At 38.8% G+C, this 17,340-nt stretch overlaps 2 protein-coding genes across 2 annotated transcripts; one reads left to right on the top strand and one right to left on the bottom strand.

Annotated features, from left to right (window-relative positions):
• Window positions 1–1,472: 1,472 nt before the first annotated feature.
• LOC125679840 (uncharacterized) lies at window positions 1,473–17,234 on the top strand (the record flags this gene model as incomplete). The annotated part of the gene is made up of 5 exons (XM_048919297.2): window positions 1,473–1,542; window positions 5,623–5,697; window positions 12,849–13,085; window positions 16,329–16,511; window positions 16,976–17,234. Coding segments are annotated over 5 exons (795 nt in total), but the record flags the coding sequence as incomplete, so codon positions are not given.
• Window positions 5,745–10,054, bottom strand: LOC125680800 (chitin deacetylase 1-like). The gene is made up of 6 exons (XM_048920571.2): window positions 9,589–10,054; window positions 8,959–9,057; window positions 8,428–8,577; window positions 8,035–8,149; window positions 6,909–7,035; window positions 5,745–6,190 (listed from the first exon to the last, which is right to left on the bottom strand). Exons 1-6 carry the CDS (start codon window positions 9,983–9,985, stop codon window positions 6,095–6,097), a joined length of 984 nt encoding a protein of 327 aa, XP_048776528.2. The 5' UTR covers window positions 9,986–10,054; the 3' UTR covers window positions 5,745–6,094.
• Window positions 17,235–17,340: the final 106 nt, after the last annotated feature.

Genomic DNA, 17,340 nt, shown 5'->3' with positions numbered 1-17,340 from the left:
TATGTATGATCGATTTCTAAATCGACAAATAAGCTTATGTTACTGGGGTTTCAACAGACTCGTTTGAAAGGTGAAGATAAAAAACAGTGATCAATCTCATAACTCCTATAAGTAATACAAAATATTTAGCAAATGCTATGGTTGTTATGATGATCTTATTTGCAAATACAACCTGTCGTAAGGTCGAATACAACCTGTCGTAAGGTCGAATGCTGTCTGACGTGTTTCATACCAATTGTTAGACCGTTCTTTACATACTGATTTTGACTACAGATTATTCCGTTTACCTGATCAAGATAGAGGGCTCACGGCGAGTATGACCGGTTCACAGGTGATGCTTAATCCTCTTAGGAACCTGATCCCACTTCTGATATGTCCAGAGGTCCGTGTTTTCCATACTCTTAATTTTGTATTCTTTATGGAATTTATGAGATTTATCACTGTTCGTTATCTTCGCTTTTCATTCAAACACAAACGTAAAATACCGTCTTCCGAAATTTAACAAACTTCTATATTAATCAAGCTCAACAATATTAACAACATCTAACAGTTCGGAGAAGAAAGTCATTTTAGCTCCTGTGAGATGAAAGCTCAAGTGAGCTTTTCTAATCACCTGTTGTCCGTCGGTCGGTCTTTTCGTCTGTAAACTTTTTTCTTTACATTTTCGACTTCTTCTCCAGAACCATTGGATCAATTTCAACCAAATCTGGCATAAAGCATTCTTAGTGGAAGGGCTATTCGTTCTGTTCAAACGAAGGGCCATGCCCCTTCAAAGGAGAGATAATCACAAAAATAGCGTGGAAATATTTAAAAATCTTTTTAAGAACCACTGGGCTAAAAGAACTGAAATATGCCGTCCACTTCTGCTTCGATATTTTATTGAAAATTAATATTAATGGCAAACTAACAACGCAACTTTATGATAAACAGGATGATTGCAGCTTCTTTGTCGTCGACTTCCCATATTTATGTAGCAATATTCCATTATCACCTGCATATGGTGTTTATGTCTCTCAACTAATTCGATACGCAAGAGCTTGTTCTGCGTATGATCAGTTTTTAAATCGAGGCAGGCTACTGACAAATAAGTTGATGGTGCAGAGTTAATATAAAATATTCTTCAACTCAAATTCTCAAAAATCTTTTGATATTGTCCTTTACAAAATTTAGACTTTTCCCTCAAAATTTGTATAATTTTTTCACCAGAGGGCGCGTTACGCAAGTTTCATTTATAGTGTGTGTAGCGCACGGAGCTCTGGGTAGAGAATGAATTTGTATATTGTATATCTGTAATAAGTAATTCGTACTATGGTTTAGTCTGTTAAGAATTTAATTGCAAGTAAGAGATGGTTTCCATCTACATCTGTGTAAAATCCTCAGTCACTGTAAAATTGAATCTCAGCAGGAATCCACCGTATAGTTTCATAACTATTTCCTTATAGGAATTATGAGATTGATCATTGTTCGTTATCTTCATCTTTCTATTCATCATCGGAAGAAAATCAGCAGTACCTCTCCAAGATGACCACACCCACTGTCAAGGTAATTACATTCAGTTCACATTCTTTGTTTTTGATGGATGAAATTTCGCGGAGCTTAATTTTAGGTCACTGATACAACTTTCTGATCTGTTTTACGCATTACCGACGATTGATTGTATCTTGCTTAACGTCTCACTCGAGAATTTTTCACTCATATGGAGACGTCACCAAGACCGGTGAAGGGCTTCAAATTTAGGCCTACGCTCGGCTCTTACGACCATTGAGCAATGAGGGTTCTTTAGCGTGCCACACCTACTGTGACACGGGTCATCCGTTTTTAAGGTCATCTTCGAGGACCCGTGACAATCACATCTGATGCCGAGCGTTTGGCAATGGAACTGTCACTACCTGTTTTAACGACTTCGGTGTGTCGCGGCCGGGATTCGAACCCCGGGCCTTCCGCATGCGGGGCGAAATCTATAACCTCTCGGCCATTACCGACGAAGGGAAAACGTTCTGATTTGTTTAACGCACTATCAACGAAGGGACAACTTTCTGACTGTTTAACACACTACCGACCAAGGGACAACTTTCTGATCTATTTAACGCACTACCGATGCAGAAACAACTTTCTGATTGTTTAACGCACTACCGATGCAAATACAACTGTCTGATCTGTTTAACCCACTACCGACGAAGGGACAACTTTCTGATGTGTTTAACACATTACCGACGCAGAAACAACTTTCTGACTGTTTAAAGCACTACTGACGAAGGGACAACTTTCTGATCTGTTTAACGCACTATCGACGAAAGGAAAACTTTCTGACTGTTTAACGCACTACCGACGAAGGAACAACTTTCGGATCTGTGTAACGCACTACCGACGAAGGGACATCTCTCTGATCTGTGTAACGCACTACCGACGAAGGGACAACTCTCTGATCTGTTTAACGCACTACCGACGAAGGGACAACTCTCTGATCTGTGTAACGCACTACCGACGAAGGGACAACTTTCTGATCTGTTTAACACACTACCGACCAAGGGACAACTTTTTGATCTGTTTACGTACTACCGACAAAGGGAACTTTTTGATCTGTTTAACGCACTACCGACGAAGGGACAACTCTCTGATCTGTTTAACGCACTATCGACGAAGGGACAACTTTCTGACTGTTTAACGCACTACCGACGAAGGGACAACTCTCTGATCTGTTTAACGCACTATCGACGAAGGGACAACTTTCTGACTGTTTAACGCACTACCGACGAAGGGACAACTCTCTGATCTGTTTAACGCACTATCGACGAAGGGACAACTTTCTGATCTGATTAACGCACTATCGACGGAGGGACAACTCTCTGATCTGTTTAATACACTACCGACGAAGGGACAACTTTCTGGTCTGTTTAACGCACTATCGACGAAGGGTGCGCTGCCGATACCGTTCAAGGTGTTCTCCGGCTATCAAATTTTCAGTGTACTGTACCGGGTGTCAGTATGTGTACTGTACTGTACCGGGTGTTAGTATGTGTAGTGTACCGGGTGTCAGCATGTGTACTGTACCGGGTGTTAGTATGTGTAGTGTACCGGGTGTCAGTATGTGGTGTAGTGTACCGGGTGTCAGTATGTGTAGTGTACCGGGTGTTAATATGTGGTGTAGTGTACCGGGTGTCAGTATGTGGTGTAGTGTACCGGGTGTCAGTATGTGGTGTAGTGTACCGGGTGTCAGTATGTGGTGTAGTGTACCGGGTGTCAGTATGTGGTGTAGTGTACCGGGTGTCAGTATGTGGTGTAGTGTACCGGGTGTCAGTATGTGGTGTAGTGTACCGGGTGTCAGTATGTGGTGTAGTGTACCGGGTGTCAGTATGTGGTGTAGTGTACCGGGTGTCAGTATGTGGTGTAGTGTACCGGGTGTCAGTATGTGGTGTAGTGAAGCTGGTATTGAGGTGTATTGATGTTGTGGTTATGGATATAAATGTTATTGGAATTCTTGCTATTTGCATCCCCGCGTTGTACTGTAGTTATAACATTAAGAGCGGGCTTAACCCAAATGATGCACTGCAATTTTATTGTTTAATATACAATCATAGCTACCCTCTACTGCCTTCTACCAATTAACATAATATTTTGTATTATAGTTTTATGATTTTGTGATATTATCACACTTTGAAATCTCCAAATATTCGTGTTCAACGAAAGAATGAAACCATGCACGCTACCATTATGTTACAAAGAACTGTGGACCACGTTTTACATAAGAAATTTGCGACTAAGACCAAAATCTTTTTTTGCAATTTAATTTATTCTTTACTTTTATCAAATTTTGATTTTAATGTGAATAAGAAGCTTTTAGGTATGTAATTATGGTGTCCGGATAGGGTCATGTGCATAAGTGTTATAGCACGTTTCTTAAAACGCAATATCACGTTAATACACAACATGCCACCGCGCTGAGTGTTGAACTAATACACAACACGCCATCGCTCTATAACACAACACGCCGTCGCGCTATCACGCTAATACACAACACGCCGTTGCACTAATACATAACACGCCGTCGCGCAAACACGCCATTGCACTGTCACGTTAACACACAACATGCCGGTGTGTTAGCGTGACAGCACGACGGCGTGTTGTGTATTAATGTGTTAACGCGACAGCACGACGGCGTGTTGTGTATAAGCGGCGTGTTAGCGTGACAGCGCGACGGTGTGTTGTGAATTAGCGTGATAGCGCGACGGCGTGTTGTTTTAGCGTGATAGAGCGATGGCGTGTTGTGTATTAGCGGCGTGCTAGCGTGACAGCGCGACGGTGTGTTTTGTGTTAGCGTGATAGCGCGACTGCGTGTTGTGTGATAGAGCGATGGCGTGTTGTGTGATGGCGCGTTTTAAAAAACGCTCTGTTGCACTTTTGCACATGGTCCTATCAGGACACTATATGTAATTGTATGCAAGATTAAGTTGACGTGTTTATAGAACTATGTGACATTTTTAGTCAATTCTAATTGAATCAGACTTCTTCGATCCGCGCCGTAAACTCTGCGTTAGAGTTCGCGCCGCGGATCAAATAAGTGTGTTTTAATTAGATTGTATTTTTAGTCTTTTTCTGTAAGGCATCTACTGGTATTTATAACTACATGTATCACTGAAGACACATTATTTGTCGAAATGCGCATCTGGTGTATCTAAATTGGTACCGTATAAGTTTTACATTATGACCCCTGGGTCGAGGCCTCTGCTAGTGGACTGTCCCGAGAGTCTCTACAGCCCAGTAGCTAAGTTCTTCGTTACTAGCTTGAAAATACGGATGTATATTTAATTGCTGTGATAAAATTTAGAACTTCATTTCAAAATTAAGGATTATCTCCCCCATGCATAGCTCTTATCCTTAGACGAATTTGACTCCACTTTTTGGCACTCTGTTTTTCCCTAAAATAGCTCTTACAAGTTTATTGTTATTTTGGATTTCAAACATTTCAGTTGAGCATCACTGAAGAATTATTTGTCGAAATGCGCATCTGGTGCATCAAAATTGGTACTGTATAAGTTTTACATTATGACCCCTGAGTCGAGGCCTCTGCTGGTGGACTGTTAGTCCTCGAGGATCTCTACAGCCCAGTAGCTAAGTACTTCGTTACTAGCTTGAAAATACAGATGTATATCTAATTGCTGTGATAAAATTTAGAACTTCATTTCAAAATGAAGGATTATCTCCCTCATGTAAAACTTATACGGTACAAATTTTGACGCACCAGATGCGCATTTCAACAAATATCTCTTCAGTAATGCTCAATCGAAATGTATGAAATCCGAAATAACAAACTAAATATACATCCGTATTTTCAAGCTAGTAACGAGGTACTTAGCTACTGGGCTGTAGAGACCCTAGGGGACTATCAGCATAGCTCTTATCCTTAGACGAATTTGACTCCACTTTTTGGCACTCTGTTTTTCCTTAAAATAGCTCTTACAAGTTTATTGTTATTTCGGATTTCAAACATTTCGGTTGAGCATCAACAAAGAGACATTATTTGTCGAAATGCGCATCTGGTGCATCAAAATTGGTACCGTATAAGTTTTATATGTAGCTTGTTAAGCAGCTCAGCTAGTTAATGATGTTATCTTTATTTCATAGTATCAGCAGGGCCCTGTTTGGTATATATAGATACACTGCGAATAAACATAAAGGGACAAAACTACTCACAAACAAGTATAGTAGCCATGTACGCATTCATTACAAACATTTTCTATCTGAAAGATCTTTCTAAAAACTTTATTCCTATGTATATAACTAAGGAAATGATTGAACATACTAAATGTACATATCAATATTGCTTTTACAATTCAAATCATTTAAATTCGCGGAGACCAAATTTCGTGGGTAAGATTTTACGGTTTTGGCGGATGTGTAATTTCATGGATATGGTATCTGTACAATGAAACATAAGAAAATAGTGTAATTCGTCGGAATTTGAAATTGACATTCCACAAAAGTTAGCCTACGCGAAATCTGATGATCCCGCAGAATTTTCTCATATTTTCAAAGCCATGACTATGATGGTATATAGTCTAAATGTAAATGAGTATGATTTTGCACCGGGTACGACTTAACACTTGAATGGTACGAAGTCGTTGAGGTCTGCCTTTTTAGTGGGAGTCTGGACCCACTGCAACATTTGGTCAACAGTTACAATCCACACATCCTGAAATCGATGTATAAATACTCAAAACTCAACCGTTACAATTCACACATCCTGAAATCGATAATAAATACTCAAAACTCAACCTTTACAATTCACGCATCCTGAAATCGATGTATAAATACTCAAAACTCAACCGTTACAATATACACACCCTGAAATCGATAATAAATACTCAAAATTCAACCGTTACAATATACACATCCTGAAATCGATAATAAATACTCAAAACTCGACAGTTACAATATACACATTCTGAAAACGATGTATAAATACTCAAAAGTTAAAATCCAAACATCCTGAAATTAATGTATAAATGCTCAAGACTCAAACATCCTGAAAACGATGTATAAAAGTTCAAAACTCGGTTCAAAATAGTTTTCATTATCATAAAAAAAAAAAATACCACACACACGCACACTAGTCTAGCTGTACTGCAACTAGATGTTACCTATTTTGAATCTATCTTCTGTAGATCACTTTAAAAACAATAACTAAAATTGAATACAGACACAGTCTTCGCTATGACACCCGACAACCTGTATATTGGGTCCATACATGTAGCACAAGTGTGGTCGCTGTATACAGAGTACCGGGTGTCAAAGCGAAGACACATACTTACGCTAGTGTGTGTGTGTTTCATTGAGGAAAGCAGTAACGCGCTATATTGTTTACACATCATTTCCAAGGTAACGTGTGTATGCGATGTTTCGTGACTTACATCAAAAGCAGCCCTTATGTAATCCACAAACTCCACAGTGCCCTCTAGTTTGTAATCCGTCTTCATCCAGATAGGATCCAGAACAAGAACGTAGGGTTCCTTGTTGCCTTCATAGTGCGAGGCGAAGCTGGAACAGATCAGGCAGTGTACCATGTGCTTCATGTTTATTAGGAAATGATGCGATGTTGTGTAATTAACTGCGTCAGAAATGTGTATTTACGTCTGATAATTAAATGTCGATGTTAACGATTTCACTCCAAAAACTTCACTAGTCGCTGGACCTAGAGATTGTATCTACCAAGTAAACATTAAGCCGCTGCTGGTGAACAATTAGAGACATAAAAATAATTTGTTTTCCCCATCATTACCCCACCTAACCTCGATTGTTCAAGTGAACTTTCTATATTTCATTGCGGATTACTTTTTCCATTTTGGTTTCCTAAATTTCCAAAAACATCTAAATAAACTTCAATGAACATAAGAACCCTATCTCTTCTAAAAGCTAATGTTTCAACCCTGTCCATTCTAAAATCAAGTATCTCAGCCCTTCTAGAAGCTAATTATAAGAAATATTTTCAGAACGTTCTTCTCATGAACAAAGCTCAAAACCAGGACGTTATACTTTATGTATGAGGATGAATCATTTCTTCAAACCATGATCCCTGATATCAAAAACAGGATCATGATAGAGTTTTTAGCTTTATATAGGAGTGTTTAATCTGTTCCTAAAAGCCCCCAAGGGCTCATAGTGTGAACTTATTATACAGACACCCTGGTTTGTTTATTTGTTTCACGTCTTGTCGAAAAAATTTCACTTTCAATGTGGCGCCATCAGCTGTAGGTGAAGTACCATAAAAAAGCTATTGCATGACTCCCAGGGGCCGTAGCAGTTGGGGTTCTTGAACGTGTCAGCACCTGCCGCGACCTCCGTATTTAAGGTCATATCCGAAAGATTAGCGACTCTCTCTTCTAAATGCTGAGATATTGGCGAGGGAGTAGTCACTTACCTTTTTAATGACGTAGTTTTCACGCAACCAAGACGTAAGTAGGATGAACACATGGACTTCCGGTCACGAAGCGAACGTCGTAACTACTGACTCACCTCGACAGATGGAAAATAACTTACTTATTGTAAAGAAGATCGAACACGTCCTTTTTAGTGTCTATCCCAGGACATCCGGCTGGTGAAGGACATTTGCTATCCTTCCACGCCAAGTCGGCTACAAGCACCTGCCATTTACCTAAAACACGATTCTTCTCCATATCAATCAAGAGCATTGTTTTCATTTAATAATAAAATTCGCTCACTAATATCTCAACTTTGTACCCAGTGTCTAATTCAAGTTTGAGATGATTTTTTGGGTTGTCATAGGATACATACGGCGGCAATTCTACACATATTGCATGCTACTTGACATAAAGATAACATTGGCTTTGAAATGATTACACTGGCAGACAGATAGATAGATACTAGGGTATATAGATAGGAATGTGAAATGTGGTAAATGGACCCCGTTACCTGGGTATTTGAGGGTGGGAGATGTCCCAGTGGTACACAGATTCTCAGTTGGCGGGAAATCATACGTGAACGGCCATTTGTAATTCAATTGTTGGTCATACTGATTTGTAACGCAGCCGGCATCGTACATATAACCAGTGTTACCCATGGCTGAAAAGATAAAACAGTAACCAATTTTACCCAAATAACCAGTTTTACCCATGGCTGGAACGATAAAACACGTCTTTTATACGTAGAGTCACTCACAAAACACATCGCACATATACAAGTAGCAAGACTTTGTGCTAAACATGACTGGAATGACAAAACGCATTGTACATAGTGCAATACGTGACTGGATCGACAAAACAAATTGTATATATGCTACACATGACTAGATCGACAAAAGAAATTGTATATATGTTACACATGACTAGATCGACAAAACAAATTGTATATATGCTACACATGACTACATCGACAAAACAAATTGTATATATGCTACTCATGGCTGTCCAAGACATCCACAAAACAAGGAAAAGCCTCTGTTACCGGTGAATTCGATATTGCCGGCAGTTGAGAGTTGTGGTAGTCTGACCCCTTTAACTGCAGTCTCGTTGATTCCCGCTGTTTTTAATTCTTGTTTGATGTCTGAAATACAAAACAAATCTTATTCTTCGATTTATTCCCTAAACTTTAAACCATTTCCAAGTGATTTAGACCATTTTTACTACTGTTGTTAGTTATATACAATGCTGATATCAAATCTATATTTTCTATATTTTTGCCTCTTCTTTCAGCGTCTTGTCAAAGGACAGTGATAAAGTCTAAACGGATACTTTAATTCGTGTTGACAAGGTTACTGTAAACCGACTATTATTCGCGAGCGAAACATTTTCGCGAGGTTAACAAGAACCTCATAATCGCAAATATTTCTCACAACGAAAACAGTCCTTTCTTATCTCTTGTATATGTTTAAGATAAATTAAACTCGGTCCCGGTAATTAGTCGCCGCAAACCAGATAATTACTCGTAAATCACGAAATAAAAGTCGTCGCAAATAAAAGTCGATTTACAGTCTCGGTATTTTTGAAGACACAAAGAGAGAACAAAATCCAGAAGAATTCAGCTTTTTGAGAGAGAAAGTAGGGCGGCTTTAGTCCAGCTGAGTGGTAGCCTTACTTTTCATCATGTTAATCAGGTCTCGCTGTGTGGTGGGAATAGTTCCATCGTTAGAGTTCACCCCGATTTCAAACCCTCCATCAAAGTAACGCTTGACCAGTCCTATGTTTGAACCTTGGTTCTGGATAAAGAAGGTTCCCCTAATTTCACAGCCATTGGGGTTGTCGACCACAAAGATCTGATTATACAGGGGTTCGTATTCCTCATTGAGGATATAGTCCATGGTCAAAACTACTAACTGGGGTACATCCGTCAGATTCAGACCCCCGGGAGCAGCAGAGTCTAAAAAACAACGACAGTTGGGGAGCTGACAGTTGGTGGCGGGGTCGCACTTTCCCTGGGCGGAGACCCCAAGGGCTAGGGCAGCCAGTAATACAAGAATTGGGAACATTTTCATCGACCGTCTCACGTTCCGACCAATATTCAAGTGTAAGTGTACTGAGAAATCTTATCTCAAACAAAGTCCAGACCACGCAGGATCAGCGGGAAACAACTGGTCATTTTCCCATCATTGAGCCATGTCAACGAATATGCCCGATCCTACTCAGAGGCGGATATGTTTTTAATGACATAGTAAATAAAGATTCTGTTGTTTCTTCTTCTGGGTATCAAACGGTGTGTGAATACCCCGTATAATGGCCTCGTTGTCAGACGTGCAAACTGCATGGCGACCTGGGTCATTAGATAAGGTGTCTGTATCTCCAGAAAGAGAACGAACAGATGGTGTTCGCCACAATCTGTGTGATTATGTACGCGGAAGACCGCCGTTCTTGTACTTCTGTATGACATTCAGTACTTAGAATCTTACCTAAATCTTATATACATGTATATATAATCTTTATACTGTCAAATAGACGAAGCAGATCGGAACATCTCGGTACTTAGTCTTGTGTTTTGTTTGGTTTCATCAGAAATATATGGCCAGGTGAAACAGGGTTTGTGAAGGTTTTGTTCCGTTTTCTGTCCGTCCCTCGTCCCGTTTTCTGTCCGCCCCTCGTCCCATTTTGAGTTTAGTTCATTTCAAAGGTACACACACGCTTATTGACGAGCTAGAGGATTTTAATTACGTTGACATTTCTAGAAATAATTTTCATTACACGGGATCTTGGTATAGTTTTTGTCTGAATAAACTGCACACATGTACTGATCCCTTGTCAGTCGTGACAGAGATTCAAACCATTTGCTGATCACAAAGCGTTCAACCAGTGGACTACCGTAGAGACCTATTAATGTACAATCCTGAATCTGTTTTATGCCTGTCTCTGTTTCATGTACTTTCATTTTGTAAAAGAAAATCTCAATATGTTTTCTCTAGTTGTAATTGAAGTTTCGAGCAATTTTCCATTCCCCTTTGTTGCCTTGGAAACAAAACGTCAATTGCAATTCCTCTTTGAGGCATGGATTTTGAATTTTGTTCTCTATGTATAACATACATGTAAAAGTGATGCAAGTAAAAATCTCTGTGAAATAGAATATAAAACTAAACCGGATGTTTACTGTGAAATAGAGAATATAAAACTAAACAGGATGTTTACTGTACATAATATTTCCCCGGTCTCTGTGAAATAGAGAATATAAAACTAATCAGGATGTTTACTGTACATAATATTTCCCCGGTCTCTGTGAAATAGAGAATATAAAACTAAACAAGATGTTTACTGTACATAATATTTCCACGGTCTCTGTGGCTCAGTGGTTAGAGCGTTCGCACCCTGACTGGTTGTGGGTTCGAGCCCTGTATGTGACTATACCATGTATAGCTTCATACTTTAAAAGTTAGTGACTGCTTTTTCGATCGCCAAAATTTAGAAGTGAAAGTTCAGATAAGATCTTAAAACGGGACGTGTCGCGGCTGGCGTTGGTACGATAAAGAAACCTCACCGCTTGCGGAGCTGAGCGCTAAATTTGTGGTATTTCACCTACAGCTGGTGACATCTCAATATGAGTGAATTTTTTAGAAGGGACATTAAACAATCAAACAATGCAGTCATCTAATTAACCAGCAACTTATAAGTATTTTCTTGTCAAAACAAACATCATATGAAAGATGACATTACAAACGGAGTCCCGTGTTGCGGAAGGCGTTGGCACAATAAAGAACCCTCACTGGGCTAAGCTAGATCTAGATTTGTGGTACTTCAGCTACAGCTGATGATTCTCTATGATTTTTTCCCGATGGGACATAAAACAAACAACAACAAAAACCATAGAAAGCTATAAGAACTAGTCGGATGGCATTGAATGGTACTCAGGTTTTTTTGAACGTGTTAACCGATGACTGGTGTAACTTCTCGAGAAGTATGATGTTCAAAGAATGTCGTCTCCTGGCAAATAATCCCTCGTGTTTGTACGCGAGGTTAGGCTACAAGTTCTATATTGGTTTTGAATTAATAAAAGATGGGTAGTCTAACAGAAAAAAAAGTTTAGTGATTGGTTACTGTGTAAAGCAGCCTGAAGGGTGGGACGAAGATCGATTTGATAATATCTATATAAGCTTTTCTTATACAAATAGCTTGATATCCTGACAGAAATTCTGCAATCTTACAACTCACTGTATAACACACACGTGTTATTCACTCCTGGAAAATGCGAAGTGGTACTTTGTTACGAGCACGTGTTTTAATGTTGTTTTCTGTTTTACCATTGCCTTATGTCGCAGGTAAGACTCATGTTACACAGTTTAAATTTATCTGCAATTAAGAAATAAATTTCATTTTTGAGAACATTAACTGCGACGCTTCACGCCAGCATAGGACCGGTACTTAATGAACAGCATAGGACCGGTACTTAATGAACAGCATAGGACCGGTACTTAATGAACAGCATAGGACCGGTACTTAATGAACAGCATAGGACCGGTACTTAATGAAGCGCGTTAGCGCGCCATGAAAAGTTTGCTGGCGTGAAGCATTGCAGTTTCATACCCTCCTGTATTTTTCAAAAATGAAGTTTATTTCTTATATTTACATTTTCCTTTTATTCCTGTCGGAATTCCCAATCGTTAAGATAGTCGCACTAAATTTATCAAGATTCATACGCACATCGTTCACATTCACGCGGATATAACTATCATGTCAACTGTTAACATGGTTAAAGACCAAAGGCAAAGACATTGGAAATGGAAATGTCAATATGGATTTTTAAAAAACCCAACGTTTTGATAATGGAACTCCATCAAATACTGACATAACCGTTCAACTTCATGTGATATTTTATTGCACTAGTATATATTTATCACATTAATTATCCCTTTGTTTCAGAATATCTCGAGACAACGTTTTCAAAGGTAACATCTATAAGTAACAAAATGGCGAACACAAACATTCTTTGGCGGAAGTCCGGAGGAATGATGACCTGCCTAGCGACCTGTGCCAGAGACAGCAGGTGCGTGTCCTGCTTCCTAGACGGTCAGTCCTACTGCAGTGGACATAGTGCTATTTATAGAACCAGCAGTACCCTACAAGACTCTCAGGGCTTGCAGTACTACGAAGTACAAGGTGATTTTTTTGTTGATCGATCAATTTTATGACAATTCTAAACTATTCGCAACAGCACATATCTCTTTCGTTGAAAATATAACCTATATGTACACAAGCAGTGACGGATCCAGATGGGGGTTCCGGAGGGTTGAAAAAAAAAACCCTTTTGTCAGAAAATTGTGCTAAAACAGGTAAAGATAACGCATTTTGAGGGTGGAATCCCCCTTGTAAACCAAAATTAATGGTAGAACACCCCCCACCCTTTAAAAATTCCTGGATCCGCCCCTGACAAGGTATGTGTATGTGGCAAACGAAGTACTGGTGAATTTCATATCTGAGTACAGAAATGGGGAAAGAAATGCAAACAATATACATGTACTTATCTAGTAAATGGTAGAAAATATCTGGATTTGCTGATTACAGATGTATCCCTTGCCTAAGGAAATCCAGCCATTGAATATAATATAATATCTCATTATTACCCAATTCGCCGAGGCAATATTGTGCCCACGATGAAATTTACATGGAAACCGGAAACGAAACACAACACATGTCAAGAAATTCCTAGCAAAATCTCCGGTGTAGAAAAACCGTTATGAATCAGTGACCGGCTACTATTAATCAGCATGTAATATGGTCCTATTCAAGACCGGACGGAATTTCTTGTCATGAGAAGAACCGCAAACAGTATATAAAACGCCCGTGAAAATGCTTGCATAGGGTATTTTTATCAAGCCATAATTTGTAGAACTTTGATTCAGGTACAATCTGATTAAAATAAGATCTTTTGATCTGCTCTGTTATTGTAGCGGATTCAAAACAGCTAATTTTAATTAGATTGATTCAGGTAGTATCAGCCATCATCAGGCTGTGACATACTTTCTTTGCATTGTATGAATAAAGGGTCTTAGTTTAAAACTGTGATTAGAGGTAGATAGACAAACCAAGAGTTCTGTGTGCAAAATATTTCCCCAAATTTGACCAAGTTCAACAACCTGCGAATATTTAAAACATCAAAGAAAATAAAAAATTGTTGAGAATCAAAATCCTTGCACTATGCAAATCTTATTATTTACAAAGAACTGTGAGGGGAGTTCAAAAGACAATCCATTCCCTTTTTTATCATAATATGTCCTGAAAACGGACTGGGTTCAACAACCTGTAATTTTCTCAAAAAATTGGTGAAAATCAAAATCCTTGCCGCACGCACACCTTCCATATCCATACAAATACTCTGTAAAATAATGTCCTCCCTTGAAAACTGTGGAAGGAAAAATAAAAGACAAATCATGTGCTCTCTATGTAATAATTCCTCAAAACTGATCAAATTCAAGAACCTGTAATTTTCTCAAAGATTAAAGAAAATCAAAATCCTTGACACATACATACCTTCAATACCCATATAAACACTTTGTAAAATAAGGTTTCACTTGAAAACCGTGGACGGAATTCACCGGACAAATCATATATTCTCTATGTAATATTTTCTCGAAACGGACTAAGTTCAACAACCTGTAATATTCTCAGAAATTGAAAAAAAAAATCAAAATCCTTGTCACATGCACATTTCAATACCCATACAAACACTCTGTAAAACAAAATGACCCTCACTTGAAAATCGTGGGAGGAGTTCACCGAACAAATTATGTACCCTCCATATAACAATAATTTTCAAATAAAGGGACAAAACTCCTGCAAGAGAGGTCAAAATGGATCAAAATTGTAACATGATCTAGAGTGATCCACAAAGAAGCCACATACCAAGTTTCAACTTGATGAGTGACAGAAAAATCAAATTAGAAACAGAAAACCCCGAACGGACGGATGGACGGACATGCAGACATTGCTGTACCATAATACGGGAGGTGCCGTCTACCGACGGGCAAATTAAACACGAAGACCTAACATTGTTAAGAGCAAACCTTCAGCAGATTTCGCATACATACATTCATAATATAAAATTTACTATAATACATGTAGTTTTCTGCATGTTACCGGCCACTGCCAATTGTGGCTGTGTGCGAATAACAGCCTAAAGTTTTTGTATGGATACATACATTGTACAAGTACTGGTCACTGGGTGCTAGAAATTTGGGAGTGGATGTACAGCAGCAATTTTTGTTTGCTCTCTGTCTATTTGTGCGTCAGAGGAGATCGTTACAAAAACATTGTTTACCTTTCAAATAATTGATTATCTTCCATATAATTTCTAAGATGCATGTGTTTTTCAACATTCTAATTGTTATTTATTTAATTTGCCTGAAAAAAGTTGAGAGACCTTGATGTCACTAAATTATACATGCATAGGTCTAAAACTAAAACAAGAGTTGCGCAAACCGTACATCATACACCCGTCATACAATGTAAGCTGAACTGTGAACTGATTACATGTACATCATACGCCCGTCATACAATGTAAGCTGAAATGTGAACTGATTACATGTACATCATACACCCGTCATACAATGTAAGCTGAACTGTGAACTGATTACATGTATTTCTCGGAGAAGGAGGTGACGATAGATCAAAATGGCTGTGATAAGTGAAAGTGCAGACGGTTTTACAATTTTCAGTTACTTGGAGCTATTATGGACTTTAGTTTATGAATTGGGTTAAGAAATTCAACTTAGAAATGATATCTTATGCTGCACATTCTAAGTAATAGCTTGTTGCAATGCTCAAACACTCTGGTCGTATTGTACCAGGGCCCAGCTAAAAGTCGACCAAAAAATGATAGGCATTTTTCCGAATTCATTTCTGCATATCTTGGGAAGTATACGGAAGTCGGGGTTGAACTTTAGTAGTAATGTAAAATGATTATGTATGAATATATTAGAATACAGAGTAGAATTTTATACCATTTGGTTTATTGTTTTTACATCGGCTAACTTGGGTACTCTATATTTAGTGTTCTATACTTTTACTCTTTAATAGTAAATTCGAACCCAAGTGATATAATTGCCCGTGGGGCATGTAGAACATAGAATTCTTCAGGTTAAAGACTTACATATTTCATCAAACTGTGTCCACCAACTCTGACCTCCAAGTAACTAGATTACAGGAGCACGCCACCACTTCCTTTGGGCTAAAATAGGCTGAGCCTGCTGCCCAATCCCTTTCACGTTTTGTGAATAAAATTATTATAAATCAAAATCAAACTGTTCCTTGGAATCAATGACCACCTATTTGCACAAGGATAATTTTTTATATGCATGCATTGATTTGTGTTAAATATTCTTTTACACAGTGTTTCCTTTCTAGATCCAGCCAGTAAATTAGGATGTGTAGCGGTACCAGGGGACACCGGATATTGCGTCAAACTATACGTCACCAAGCTGTCCTGGCCAGACCAAGTGGCGTCGTGTCAGGCTGACAACATGAGGCTAGCCTCTCTGACCAAAGATGTCAGGGTCAATTTTGTCAGAAACTACCTGTTTGCGATAGGTATGGTGTCCCGTACTGATTGTTTAGCTAATCACGCTGATTTTAATTTTGTTTACTATATATTTTATGGATTGTTCAGTAGATGAACATTAATTTAATTTAATTCATTTTCGGTGAAATCAACTTACAAGTCCAAATTAATCTACGATCGTTTTGATAAACGATATGAAAATGTGGGATGTATAACTATTCTTATAACGCGCTTCATGAAAAGTATGCTAGCGTGAAGCGTCACGGTTCATTGTCTCATGCATTCTTAAAATGTTTCTGTCGAAATTCCCATCCGTGGAAATAGACGTACTATAGTTATCAAGATTCATACGCACATTGTTCACAACTGCAACGTATTCATGAGAAAATGTCTATCACTACAATTTGCACAGATAGCAAAGGCTAAACATTGGAAATGTAAATATATCTGTAATTGTAAACATATGTTGAAGAAATACTCTATTTCTATACAGGGCATGCACAGGCCGTGACTGTTGGCGCGTCCCTCAATTCTGGGACATGGAACTGGATGTCGGGGGACATTCTTTTATTTAATTCTCCCCATTGGGGGCCAGGGGAGCCCACGTCAGGCCCAGGGGAGGAGTGTGTCATCATGGCTTACGGTATTAGCTATCAATTCAACGACGGGCAATGCGGTACACTGAAATCCTTCCTTTGTGATCTGGTGTATATAGCAGATTAAAGCCATTCTGAATAAATTCTATGATTCAATTAATGTTCAAAATGTAGAAGGGAACACAGATTTAATCATTCTCTCACCAGAGGGCGCCTTAGGCAAGCTCCACCTACTCCGGGGCTGTACTTGTAGGTGAAGTTT

This window comes from Ostrea edulis, chromosome 2, assembly GCF_947568905.1.
Source record: "Ostrea edulis chromosome 2, xbOstEdul1.1, whole genome shotgun sequence".
Lineage (NCBI taxonomy): Eukaryota > Metazoa > Mollusca > Bivalvia > Ostreida > Ostreidae > Ostrea > Ostrea edulis.
This window is presented reverse-complemented; position numbering and strand designations above follow the sequence as displayed.

Coding starts and splice junctions, on each gene's coding strand:
- LOC125680800 (XM_048920571.2), bottom strand. CDS start 9,985: ATGAAAATGTTCCCAATTCTTGTATTACTGGCTGCCCTAGCCCTTGGG. Junction 8,578..8,958: donor CGGCAATATCGAATTCACCG/GTAACAGAGGCT, acceptor TTATCTTTTCAG/CCATGGGTAACACTGGTTAT. Junction 7,036..8,034: donor TTCGATCTTCTTTACAATAA/GTAAGTTATTTT, acceptor GATCTGTTCCAG/CTTCGCCTCGCACTATGAAG.